This window comes from Cibotium barometz, chromosome 40 (assembly GCF_041138505.1).
Source record: "Cibotium barometz isolate CiBa-2024 chromosome 40, ASM4113850v1, whole genome shotgun sequence".
NCBI classification, from domain to species: domain Eukaryota; kingdom Viridiplantae; phylum Streptophyta; class Polypodiopsida; order Cyatheales; family Cibotiaceae; genus Cibotium; species Cibotium barometz.
In genome coordinates this window covers 13,404,212-13,418,097 of record NC_141085.1, presented here as the reverse complement: position 1 = coordinate 13,418,097, position 13,886 = coordinate 13,404,212, and the positions used below count along the sequence as shown (strand labels likewise).

The window sequence follows — 13,886 nt, the reverse complement described above, 5'->3', positions numbered from 1 at the left end:
TGCTCACAAATTGACACAAAAGACAATGAAAACAAATCAAAGTTCTTTTCTCAAGACACACACACACACACACACAGAGGTATTAATGTCGGTAGAATGCAACACGAGGGCATATACAACCAACGAAGAACTCCCCAAGGATCAATGCGACATGCGAAAGACTTGACTTGATCTAGCCCTAAGCCGACTAATTAGGAACACTAATGCAAAGGCAATGATTAGAGAGAGGAGAATCTTTTCAATAAAATGATATGATACCAAAAGATGTCTTTGTTTGTACAACTTTTGTGTCCTTAGGCCTTCCAAAGTGGACTAACTACTGACCCAATGGACTAATTGTTGATTTGCCCAATCTTGGGATTAGATGATTGATGACTATACTAATCCTTGCAATTTGTAGGCTCATAGAACCACCCCTACAAACCCGACGGTTGTCGACCCCTTGCACATTGTCATGACCTAGCCGACTAGTCCTTTGACCATGTGGCCTCTCCTCCTTTGCCCGTAAACGTTTTGCTAGTGCCCTAGATCTAACTTGTTGCCAAATCAAGGTTAATCCATGGAACCATGTCCATGTGTGTGCACATGACATCTCCTGCTAAACTTGTTGACAAGATTCCATCCTTAGACCTTTGATTGGATGACTCATCAATCCTTGTTTGCAAAGACTCTAGAACTTGACATCCTTCCTTCCTAGCAACCTTGACTGAGAACCCTGCCATTCCTCAAGTTCCACTCCACATCTGATGTTGAAGACTGCGTCTGTTGCACTGTGTCCCCTTCCTTGCCACTTCATATAACGATAGTCTTCTTTCGGAGGATAAATCATGCCATTGCTCCACTCTTGGAACAGTTCCTGACGAGAGCCTTTCATATGCCCCTCTAGGCAATTATCTCCCAAGCCTGCTTCGCCTATCATCGACCAACCCATGGACTGCATTACTTACTATGGATCCATGCACCATCCTTGGACTTCTAGTGCTTGAGCCTCATGCTTTGGTAGCAATGCGGCATTCGGAACTCCCTAAGCCTACTGATTAGAGACACTAATGCAAAAGGACAGGATATTAATATAACACACAAAGATGTTTTTGACTATACAACTTGTGTGGCCTTTGCCTTTCCAAAATGGGCTGACTATGGACTGACCATTGACCTGCCGCACATGGAGATCAGATAAATTATGACTACACTAAGCCTTAAATATAGGCTCATTGTACACTAAGCCTTAAATATATAGGCTCACTGAACTGTGGTACTACACCCATCTACTGTTGGCCACAGCAGCGGACAAGCCAAATCTTCTTATAATGCTGCCGACGTCCCCTGTATGTTGTCATTTGACCTGGCTGACCAGTCCTTTGACCATGTGGACTTCTTCTTTGCCTGTCAATGCCCTAGATCTAAGCCTAAACTAGCAGCTAAAACAATCAGCTTACTTTATTGCTACTGAAAGCCTACTTGAAAACTAGCCAGACTTGTGAGGGGTAGGCTGTGATCAGACTATACACGAAAGGCACAGTAGGGCAATGGCAAGCGTATTGCAATTCAATTTCAACTTAACAACACAATAGGAAAACACACGACATACAATGGCCCATAATTTGAAGTCAATAGTTTCACAGGGATGGACCATCAATGGAGCAGCAACACAGCAGGGCAACCGTAGTAGCACAGATGTGCCAATAATGACTATCATAAGGCGACCACCCCTATGTTCATTGAACACAATGACAAACAAAAGATGACTGCACGCATGACCACACTGATAACATGTGGCCTTTGTCATCATTAGGAATAGAAAGATTCCTGCATCAGAGACAGCCTGACAAAAAATGGCACTGCTGCTTTCAGTGGTGCCACTAATCATAATGATTGTTGTGAAATCCTCTCCTCCAAAAAGAATAATACTAAACAGATGTAACAACCAACACACAAGATCAATAACCTGCAAACTGCTTTAACAGATAAAATCAGCACCCACAATACAAATCTTCTGCATTTCACAGACAGGCGAGTTTGTTCCCTTAAGCCATGTAAGAAGAAGAGATGATACCACCAAGAAACAATGAGACACGGAGAAGTATCTGAAGCCCTCAGACACAGGATTCACAGAAACAAAGCACTTTCTTGCACTGTTTAAGAAGTCAGATAAAAGGCACTCTCCCATAAATTGCAAATGCCTTATCAGGCATCCACAACATACAAAACGCAATGCAATATCCAGTCTGTTCAAAACTTTGGGGCCATGTTGTGACCTCTGAATCTAGGTACAACACACAGCTCCCAGAAGCTGGTACTAGCTTAGACTCTATAACCTCTACTATTGCGGCGACCACGGGCTCTTTCAAACTTACGACCCTTTGAACGAACATATGGCTTGGTGTGGCTGTGGGGTACACCAGGAGCTCTACCGAAGTGCTTAACAGCTTCCCGAGCATTCTTAGGTCCTCTAAGAAGCACCTGCAAGTAAATAAGCATAAGTAATAAAGACAATACGCCATAAAGACAACTTACCACTAAGAAATGGTATTAAAATGAAAACTCATGTCTGCAACCATATTTGACAATAGCTTACCGTGTTAGAGCCAGTTGGTGCTCTCAATGCAAGTTGATCAAATGTAAGGCATTCCCCCCCAGCTTTGAGGATTCGGGCACGAGCAGTCTCTGTGAACCGTAAAGCAGCCACTTTCAAAGCAGGTACCTCGTATAGCCTGACGTCATCCGTCACGGTTCCAACTACAACACCAATCTTGTCCTCCTGCAATCAGTTGGGCATCACCTCATCAGTTAAAAGTACCTTAACAGTCCAAACATACATGAAACGAGAAATCATGCATGCATTCACAAGAGAAGGTTGCGATGTGCATTCCTACCTTGTCCTTCATAAAGCGTGCAAGGCGTGAAAGAGAAATAGGTGGCCTGTTGGTCCTACTCATGAACAGGCGTTTGAGAACAACTGCATTGAAGGGGCTACCAGTCCTCCTAACCAAAAACCTGTAAAGCTGAAAGAGGAGAGAACAAGGAAATGAATGAACTGGGGCTAAAGACACTGGACAAAATACCCTTTCTTTCATAAAAGAAATCCATTGATTTCTGAGTTAAAAGCTTTTAGTTTGCACCATTAACAGATGAGTGCCAAAATTTGATACATCAGCCATTACAGTGATAGAGCGGACACGAGAGGTGTATACCATGGCTGCAAGTAAAAAACAAAGAGCAAAGAAGTGTACCTTGACAACAAGCTTCAGGTAGACATTGTCACTCTTAGGGGCTGTACGCTTGGTCTTCTTGTTGCGCCCACCAGCAGGCAGGTCAATACCCTGCGATTAAAAGAAGTAAGTAGATAAGTGAAATGAACCCCTTTAAACCCAATCAACGGATAGATGGCATAAACCCCTCAGGAGGAAGTCAGTGACAACCCTACTAAAACCAGAAGAAAGTCGATGGATTGGGACAAAATATCTACTAATGGAAATAGTGAAATGAACCCCACTAAAACCAGGAGAAAATCACATGTGAAAACCACTGGTATCCTTTGATAGAGAAAGAAACCCCACAAAAACGAAGAGAAAGTTGGTAGATAGAAACATCTAACCCCACTTGAATCAGTTGGAAGCCAACAGAGTAATGAATTGAACACTGTTAAAATGATGAACTCAATGGAAAAGGAAGCGAAAATGAGATCAGAAGAGTGAGCCCCACTGAAACAAGGAGAGAATCGTTGAATTAGGGAAGTGAATCCAATACAACCAGGAGGAGAGATAGAACAGTGAAATGACCCTTGAGAAGATTGATGGACAAGTGAAGTGATCCCGTGTGAGAACAAGAACTTGTAGCACGACAAATATGATCCATAAGCATAGCCAGCCATAAGTGAAAGAAAGGACCTAGAGAGGCCAGTTATCTTGAGACCTGTGACCAGCCAGGCCCTTTCCTGACAAAACCAGCGGTGAATAAGAGAATAGTCCTGGGGACTTCGGTTATCTGGGAAGGAAGGGTGACGTGCAAAGCTGTTCAATGAACCGGGCAGCCAGCCGTCACTAAGGAAATCACCCTGACAAGGCCAGTTACATTGGGAAGGGCAAACTGCTAAGCCCTTCGCAGAAAACTCGGCCAACCTAAGACCATTCCCAGACATCAGTGATGATGATCAGAATCAACATTTCAACCGATCAATCCCCTGGCATTAATTTCAGGAACCTGGTCATCAGAATCAAGATCATCAGTGATGATGATCTTATTCAGTCAAGGATGGGTCATCAGAATCAAGATCTCAACCGATCAATCCCCTGGCATTAATTTCGGAAACACATTCACTTGAGCAAGTCTTTGAACAGGTCAGGGTTAGGGCCAGTTGGTGTGACTCCCACTTGCCGTGACGGAGCGTCTTTTTGTATAGATTTTTCAACTGAAGGGCCTTTCTTAGCTGCTGTTGCCAAGTGTCCCGAAATATTGACTCCTGCTGTCGTCCCAAAACTTGCAGAAAGTCCTCCTAATACAGTCGACTTCTCCAGCAAAATTTTACCTGGTGCAATACTTCCAACTCCTGCTGATCAGTTGTACCTGCAGAAACTCAGAGGTCAACATCCTTTCCAGTAGCGCTGATCTGTCATACCTGCAGCAACTCAGACGTCAACATCCTGATGTGGCTATGAGCATGTAGCCTGCTGAAGCAGCTGAACCCTCTTTGACTCCCCCGGTGACTGGGAAAGGCCTGGGCCTGGCCTTTTCCGAGAGGGTCCTCCAAGGAAAGCCCTCCCCAAGGCCTATCCCTACTCCAAGGGCAATGGTGGGAGGACCTCAGTCAAAGCTTGATGGCAACAGGCAGAGAGAGGACTGTTCCCCAAGTCAGATTCCGGACGGAATGCTCCTGACCAAGATATGAAGAGATCCCATACTCCATGAGGACACGAGAGCCGCATCTAATCGCAAGTTATGCGAAGGCTAAACACAGATTTAGGGTTCTAGAAAGCCTTGATAGCGTGTACAAGCCCAAGCCGAACTGTATGAAGATTTAGTGTTTCTGATGAAGCAGAAAGTTTAGGGTTTACAGCATATCAAGCAGTGAAGGGCAAAAAAACTTACCATGGCTGCAGCTTGAAGAGGACGATGGATCTGCCGCGACCGTCGAAGAAACCTTACCTGCCTTAGAGGAGCCAAAGAGACCCTAAATCTTAGATGTGGGAGCTTGATATGAAGAGGGCCGAGTGTGATATGAAAAGGGCCGTTCACACTCGGCCCTCCCACCTTAGGTGCATAAACATGGGTTAGAAACCATGTGTTATGTTGATATGGACTTGTGCTTCTAGATGTTTTTGCAAGATGCGGGGCTCTACAAATGCAAAGGATTCTCAAGAACTCCCATTCCTGTCATTGAGCTGAGTCTAGATTATAATTAAATACATCTTACCCCATGGTCAAAGGTAATGGCACTTCGTTTTCAAGCTCTTATCTTCCTATATTGTGGTGGGCATCTTAAGCAGAGTTAATACAGGAGGAGAAGGATCTCGAGCTGCAACCTCACCATCATGTAGTGATACTCCCTTATGCAAAGGTTGGCATTTTGTATTACTTTGTTGAAGAAAATCCGCTTCTTATAGCCCTTGCGAATGGTGTGTTTGTGTGTTGACATCATTTATATATTGTCTATATGTATTGAAGTCGTCACACTTTGATGATTTTCTGTGTGTCAAGATCTTTATCAATATACATGGCAATCCAAACCCATTTGATACTCATATCCTTCATTCACATTTTATACACCGTGAAACATATATGGTTGTCCCTATTCAACATACACACAATAGAACCATGGCCCAAGTCTACAATAAAAGATGAGTGTGATGGTAATGCAACGTGCAAAGGCAACTAGTTTAGGTCCAAACCTGGTTGTCCCAACATACACACCTTGTTGTCTATCCAACACGTCTGGCTGATTTAGGTCCCAACTTGGCTCTCCCAACATACACATACACCTAGTTGTCTCAACATACACCTAGTTGTCTCAACATACACACTTGGTTCTCCCAACACACACGTACACTTGGCTAACCCATACGTTCACATGGTTGTCCCAATATACACATACACACACATTATAGCATCATGATAGCTGGTCTAGGTTAGAATATACACACATGATAACCCCAGCATACACATGACAGCTAATCTAGGTTAGAACATACGCACACGACGGTAGCCCCAACATACACATAAGGTAATACATACACATACACATATGGCTATCCCAACATAATTGATTCACATCCCAATATCTTTTTCGCCCTACGTATTTTGAAAACCAAAGTATCGAGGAAGACTTTTACCCCCCTCCCCCAAAAACTCTGATGCTTTTTTGGCAAAAGCCCCCTTCTCCCCCCTCTTTCTACTCCATCATCTTCTTGTTGTATCTTGCATGTCAAGTTTCTAGACTTCTGCATGCCATGCTTTCTCTTCATGTAGTAGGACACAAATGGTAAGTTGTCCTCTTTCTACATGTGCATACTATATTTTACTTACCAATGAGTTGCCCTTATAGCTTGCATGTCAAGTTTCTAGCCTCCATGCTTTCTCTTCGTCTAGGGACACAAATGGTAAGTTGTCTCCTTTCTGCCTATGCATACTATATTTAGCATAACATTTATTGAAAATTGTTTTTGATGAAATTATAATTGTTGACGCTAAGAAAACTTCTTGAAGCTCTTGAATGCTTGCAACATCGGAGAGACACTAGCTCGCTATGAGAGAATGGTGAAAATCCCCATCTTCTTGGCCCTACACTTATGCCATGGTAATCAACTCACTAATTTGATTTTTAATTAGAAGTTAAATAATTAACATTATCTTATAATCAAGCTAGCTAGTCTTGCTTTTGCATTTTATGATGTTTCTCTTTGGGCTCTAATTATGATGTTTCTCTTTGCCATGGTAATCAACTCACCAATTTGATTTTTAATTAGAAGTTAAATAATTGCGCAATATCTTATAAACGAGCCAGGTAGTCTTGCTTTTGCATTTTATGGCGTTTCTCTTTGGACTGTAATTAAAGTTATCTATAATTATTGTAAATATTCTTGTGTTGGGGACTATTTAGAGGTGAAAATGTGTGCATGTGTGTGTATCATGGGAATTTTGTGTTTGTTTTCCCAAATGGATTCAGCTAGCTTGTCATTCTGCACTGGGTTTAACCATGAGTAGTTTTGTGTTGTGCTGCACATACACAAACATGAGGTGGATGCTATATCATCATAGTTGTCATCATTCATCTTGGTATGCTCACAAGCTTTTAAGTTTTGTGAAAAGAATAGGGATTGGGATTGTCCTTTTGCTTCAATTGCGTTATATGATGATTGATTTTCTTTCTCACGGTGTGCTTCCTCTTGTCCAAATGTTTGCCTAATTTCTTAGTTTCTCTTGCAACGGATGAATTTTTTTTTTCTAATTATTATTTTAAGGGTGTTTTTTTGCCATGGATGCATATGACACAACATTTTTTTTAATTCTTTGAGTTTTTAGGGCATAAATGGATTTAATGAAGATGGCTACTAGAGTCTTATAACATATTAGGAATTTTTAATGCCATGGGTGCATTGATTGTTTGTTCTCTTACTTTTCAAGGTTTAGGATTAGCTTTTCACCTTGTCAAGTGCATGATTATCTAATTTTTCAAGGGGTGCTAGGATGTCGATGTTGCTAGTGCTCCCTTTTTGTGATTGTTAGCTTTATTAAGGAGAAACTAAAACAAAGAGCTAAGGGAAAAGAAGGCTCAAACCTTTGTACATACCAATTAGCATTTTAAAGTTTTGGTAGGCCCAAGACTTTATATTAATAACATTTTATATTTTTTATAAGAGCTTTTACACTCAAAATATCAAAAGCACTTGAGCTTTTCTTTTTGGAATTAGCTTTTTGGAAAGCAAGCCCTAATACATATAAATATGGGTGAGTGGTACAATGGGCCACACTCATCTAGGGGAGATTCAATCCATCTTGTGTCAACGGTGATCTCTTTCTTATTTTCAAGATCTCTTGTTTATTTTATTATCTCATCCGAGGGCCCTCCACCTTTCAACCATCCCACATAAGTTCTACAGTGGGAAAGGAACTATGGCCAAAATCAAGCATCTAGTAATCCAAAGACGTTTTAAACAAAAGTGCAAGGTCCAAGGATATCATTGTTCTAGATTTAGTACCCCTATATAGGGTATTAACTCACCAAAAGTTTGGGATATCATTATTCTTGATTTAGTACCCCTATCTAGGGTACTAAATTTCCTCACTCACCCAAAAGTTTAAAGACTAACCAACTGAATGCTGCTCATAGTTCTATCTAAGCTACATATACGGGCAAGCTAGCAAATTAGGTCAAGGAATTACAAGTGAACTCTAGGGCTTGTGTAAGAATCCCACACATGCAAGGTCAATTGTGCCCACATGTGCACATAACTATTATGTCATAAGAGCCACCTGACTCAACCAGACATCAACCACCTTGAGAAGCCTAACCTCTTGACAAACCCAAGCTCAATCTTCCTTCTAAGAGACAAAAGTTGGAGATGACCTGTAATCTCTTAAAAAACCACATCCAAGGTACCCACATATAATCATACGATAGCCTATGAGCCCGTTGGCCAAGAGTAGTCTTGACGAATGACTCAATGAGCCATGGTCCCATTTCCCTATCCATTCTACAAGACTCTATCAGCTTGAAAAGTTTCGTTTGAGCCACGAGACTTCTTCACACAAGAAGCACCCCAACCCACTCCAAACTTCTTCACACTAGAAGCACCCCTAGCTAGAGGTTTGTGGAGCCTAAGTTGATGCCACCCACCACCAAGAAATTCAACAAGTAACATATGAGTAGGCTCCACCCTCTGTTCGTCATCAATTCCTCACCCACGTCGACACCATACCGACTTCCATGGCATCCACATTAGTCAGCCTCTCAACATCAAGACCATTCCATACACACCTCTTTTACTTTCTCATCCCACAAAATGCAAGCACACTAATGGTCTCCTTGCTCATCCAAGCACCTCTAAAACTAACGCACTAGTGTGACTTCTAAGAGGCACGTAGTAACACACAAACTTAAATGTCGGGATGAGTTTATCTAAGAGGAGCTCTAGAAGTTTAACCACTCCCAACAACAAGGAGAACTCAAGTCTTGGGATGACTTCATCCATATGAGGAGCTCAAGCATTGGGATGAGATCAAGAGGAGCTCCATTAGCTCAACCATTCCCAACAACTTCATGAGGCAAATGAGAAAGTTTCCAAGTTAGAAGATGAACTTGCAAAAGCAAAAGGCCAAGTGGACAACAAAAGAAAAGGCTTACCGAGAGCTACTCCAACACAAAAAAAAACCTCATCACCAAGGCACATTGTTAAAACCCTAAGATCTCTCTAGATAATTGTTATGCATAAACATGCATAAATCACCAAGGCACATTGTTAAAACCCTAAGACCGACATTAATAGGTGCCTTGAGTTGATACCCATACATAAGCATGAACGGACTAAAACCAATAGCCATATATTTAAAACCGTTATAGGCAAATTCCATCATTGGAAGATATTTTTCCTAATTTGATGCTTTTCCAAAGACATATGCACGAAGCATATACTCTACACAATCTGATTCATACGCTCTGTTTACCCATCAGATTGCGGATGATCAGAGCAATTCACATTCAAAGTAACTTCCTCGTTGTAAACCATTTGGAATAAAGTAGGAAAACATGGCATTATAACAGCAGAAACCAGGGTTTCATTAGCGCCCCGACATACCCACATCTGCACATAGAATAATCAATGTCTCGAGTTACCCATATCAACATAGAGAGTCATCAATGTCTCGATGAGTCACATATGTCCATCCGCAAACCATCAGGTTGATTCCGCAAACCATCAGGTTGATTGTATAGATCACCTAAAGTACGAGACTAGAGAAAGAAATGCCAACAAAGGAAAAATCCGAATTTCCTTAATCCGAACACAACAAGATAAACTCGTTGAACTCTAAAGAAAGAGATTTCAACAAGTGAAAATGCCGACGAGATTACACTCATCAATACATGCAGGCTATAGATAAAAGAAGTTTATCTAGAGAATGCCCACACTATAACTTCTAGTGAATTTAGAAAATGAGATTATCTTTGAATGTTGAGGTCAACATGCTAAGTGATGTAAGCAAAGCAACCATCTTGAGCCCAAATTATCCCATAAGATAATATATGTGAGGATCACTAGTGTCCCATACCACTATGATACGACCCATACATACCTTAACAATTTGAAAACTCCCTAGTATGCTGTCTAGGAAATATGAATAAAATCCTGTATAAAAGGAATAAAATGGCCTTATCCCAGACTTTCACATACTAAAACCTGTCTCTATATTCTTGAGACCACATCAAGGAATAACTCTTTCCGAGTACATCATTAGAAAAGAATTTGAATTATTGGCGCCTTTCTAATGATAACTACCCAATAAACACACTAAGGTTAGGTAGAAAAATAACTCACCTAGATACATAAACAACTAGGTATCCGAGTTGGAATATGTACAAGATTACAAGAAATATACTCCAAAATTACGTGCAAAAAACGAAGGCAAATGCTACCTTCAAAGCACATGATATTATCCAAAAGATCAAAAGATCCTTATAAAACCATGGATAAAAGCATAGAAGCTCGTCAAATCCATGAAAACCATAGTTGATCATAAAAATCAATGCATACCATCTAATGGGCATTAATCATGCCAAAAGAAGCATTAAAATTGGTGGCCAACTCATCAATCCGGAGAATATAAACGTAGTGTCATTCAAACAAAACTCCAAAGTAAGCAAGTGAAACACATGTGTGTAGCACTCATTATAAAACCCCTAAACACAAGTGATCTAGGCAAAACCTGATGAGTCCATATAAAACTCGAAAAACATCCAATAAAATCCACCAAAACAAACAGATCAACTAACCCATGATAGAATTTGTCTTAGACTTAAGAACCACACTTAAACAAGTGCAAACTAAATTATCATGGAAAAGTGTCAAAGGTGAAACACACTTTGAATGCAAATTATAGCCGTTAAAAGTATGGAACATGTCCAAAAAGAATGGCTAAACAATGGTAAAAATTTCCCTAATTTTTCCTAATTTTATAGGGTCTCAAAATATGATAATTTTGAATTCCACCAAACCTATCTTATGGCATTCCAAACCTATATTTTTTCAAAAAAAAAATAGCAATTTAATTTACCAAAATACCATTGATATTTTTAAAATACCAATTTTCAAGTTTTCTAAAAATAATTTTTAGAAAATTTCTAATTTTTCCTGAGAATCCCATCGTTCACGAAATTTCCAATTCCGCTCAAATCCAATGAAAATTTACAATTTTAATGGATTTTTCTAAATTTTTGGATCAAAAAATATATTTTTAAAGGAATTTGAATGGTCACGGGCGCTCAAATGGACACACCACATGCCAAACATCAACCCCACATTTTTCCAAAATTTAAAATAACCTTTGTCTAATTTTCCACTAATTTTCAAGAATTTTTTATAATTTTTAATTAATCCCGAACACATTTAGAATACAAACAGTCAAAAAATTTCGGAATCCCAATGGTTTTCCCGGAATACGAAAAGCCAACAATTTTGGGAAAATGAAAAGACAAAAAAAAATCAGAATGTGAAAGGTCAAAAGTTTTCGGAATATGAAAGGTCAAAAGTTTTTCCGGAATTTAGAAAGCCAAAAGGTTTCGGGAAAGCGGAAAGTTAAAAGGTTTCCTAGAAGATGAAAAGCCAAAAGGTTTTAAGAGAAAAAATTCAAAAATTTTTAGAGGTTTTTTTTTCTCATATCTCATAATTTCTCATAATTTTCAGGCTTTTTTTTCAAGCTTTTTTTAAAAAACTCCAAAAGCTCTTTTTTTTTAGGTCAAAAGTTTTTCCGGAATTCAGAAAGCCAAAAGGTTTCGGGAAAGCGGAAAGTGAAAAGGTTTCCGAAAGCTGAAAATCCAAAAGGTTTTAAGAGAAAAAATTCAGAAATTTTTAGAGATTTTTTTTTCTCAAATCTCATAATTTCTCATAATTTGCAGGCTTTTTTTTTCAAGCTTTTTAAAAAAACTCCAAAAGCTCATTTAAAAAAATAAAAACTCATTTAAAAAAATAAAATAAAAAAACCAATTTTATTAACCTTTGGTTAAAGGCTATGTAAAATTTTTTTTTTTGGGGGGGGGGAAGGGGGGGCGATTTTCGCCCGGTGGGCTGCAGCGCAGCCCCCCCCTGTGTGCGCCAAAGATCAAGAGAGGGAGAGGAGGTCTCCCTCTCCACTCTCCTCTCTTCTTCTTCTCCAATTCAACTCTTGTCTCATCACCCCAACTCTTCTCTCTCTCTGTTAATCATTAATCAGAGAGATTAATTTTTAATTAATCTCCTTAATCATAATTAATCTTAATTATGATTAATATTAATCAAAAATGTAAATTTTTAAGAGGTGGTTTATACATGCGAGAGGAAAATAGAAGAAAATTCAAAATCGAGATACGAAGAGGGTCCCACGCACATGGGAGAGCATTTCATGCATCAACATGTTGCCCCCTTTTCTGCATTTCAGCAGAAAATCGACAGAAATTTGATTGCATACCCGTGGAAAAGCTCGCAAAATGTATTAAAAATACATTTTAAAACATAAAAAATGCTCTAAGAATTTCTTAAAAATTAGAAAAAATTTCCTAAAATTTCTAAAAATTTAGGGAATCCATTCTACCAAAAATATCCATAGTAAAATATGTGGTATTTTTATAAAAATTTTCATTAATGCTTATTTTAAACTGTAAAAAATAGCATTAAACTCACGAAATTTTCCCACAATGTCGATTCGTCCATTGAATACAACTAACACGCATTCCAATCGCCATATCAACAATCCATGTGCAAATCATCAACACAAATCAACAAAATAACATTTTTATTAGTAAATATTAAAATTTGTTTCAAAAAAAGCCAAAAATTGCAGTAAGAAAAAATCAACAACAATTAACTAGAGATTGCTTTGATACCACTGTTAAAACCCTAAGATCTCTCTAGATAATTATTATGCATAAACATGCATAAATGAGGCATAAACTCAACTACCCAACCACCCCCGAGCCCAAGGGATGCACACATGAATTATAATGAAATACATCATACCTCTACCTTGATGTCCCATACCATCAAGAGGTATAACTCCAATCCAATAGCAGGTAGCTGTAGTGTGAAATGGTAAGTGAGTAGATATGATCCTCTACACACAAGAGAGCATAACATAGCCTTGGCCTCATAAGCCCAAGCCTCCAAGCCTCCCTTGAGTATGCCCCATGCCCCTATTATATAGGAGGGCCCTCAAGTGACTCTTGACTCTCCATTTCCCATGTGTGATGAGGTAACTCCTGACTTTTAACCATACAACGTGCCATCTCCATAAGAGACCTGGTCTTTTGTTTAGCTACATTGTTTAGGTGAGGTGTAAAGAGCACAATACATTGGTGTTTTATCCATTATCAACCATGTATGCATGAAACTCCTTAGACATATAGCCCCCCCCCCTTGATAGGGTATCGATCCTTAGACATATAGTCCCCCCCCCCTTGACAGGGTACCGATCTTATATATAAAAACATTTTCAACCATAGCAACAAAGTGCTTAAAGCACATAAAAACCTCTAGTTTATGTTTCAATGGATATAACAAGGTATGTCTAGAATAATCATCAATGAATGTAACAAAATAGAGGTAAGCCTCAATAGATGGTGTCCTCATAGGACCACATACATCACTTTGTATAAGTTAAAATTTTTGAACAGCTCTAGTTGAACCATCTTTGGGAAATGTTGG

At 39.4% G+C, this 13,886-nt stretch overlaps 1 protein-coding gene across 1 annotated transcript; it reads right to left on the bottom strand.

Annotated features, from left to right (window-relative positions):
• Nucleotides 1–2,108: 2,108 nt before the first annotated feature.
• LOC147615223 (large ribosomal subunit protein eL18y-like) lies at nucleotides 2,109–5,256 on the bottom strand. Its single transcript, XM_086779266.1, has 5 exons — nucleotides 5,089–5,256; nucleotides 3,234–3,323; nucleotides 2,877–3,005; nucleotides 2,579–2,761; nucleotides 2,109–2,463 (listed from the first exon to the last, which is right to left on the bottom strand). Exons 1-5 carry the CDS (start codon nucleotides 5,089–5,091, stop codon nucleotides 2,305–2,307), a joined length of 564 nt encoding a protein of 187 aa, XP_086635392.1. The 5' UTR covers nucleotides 5,092–5,256; the 3' UTR covers nucleotides 2,109–2,304.
• Between the last annotated feature and the right edge of the window lie 8,630 nt (nucleotides 5,257–13,886).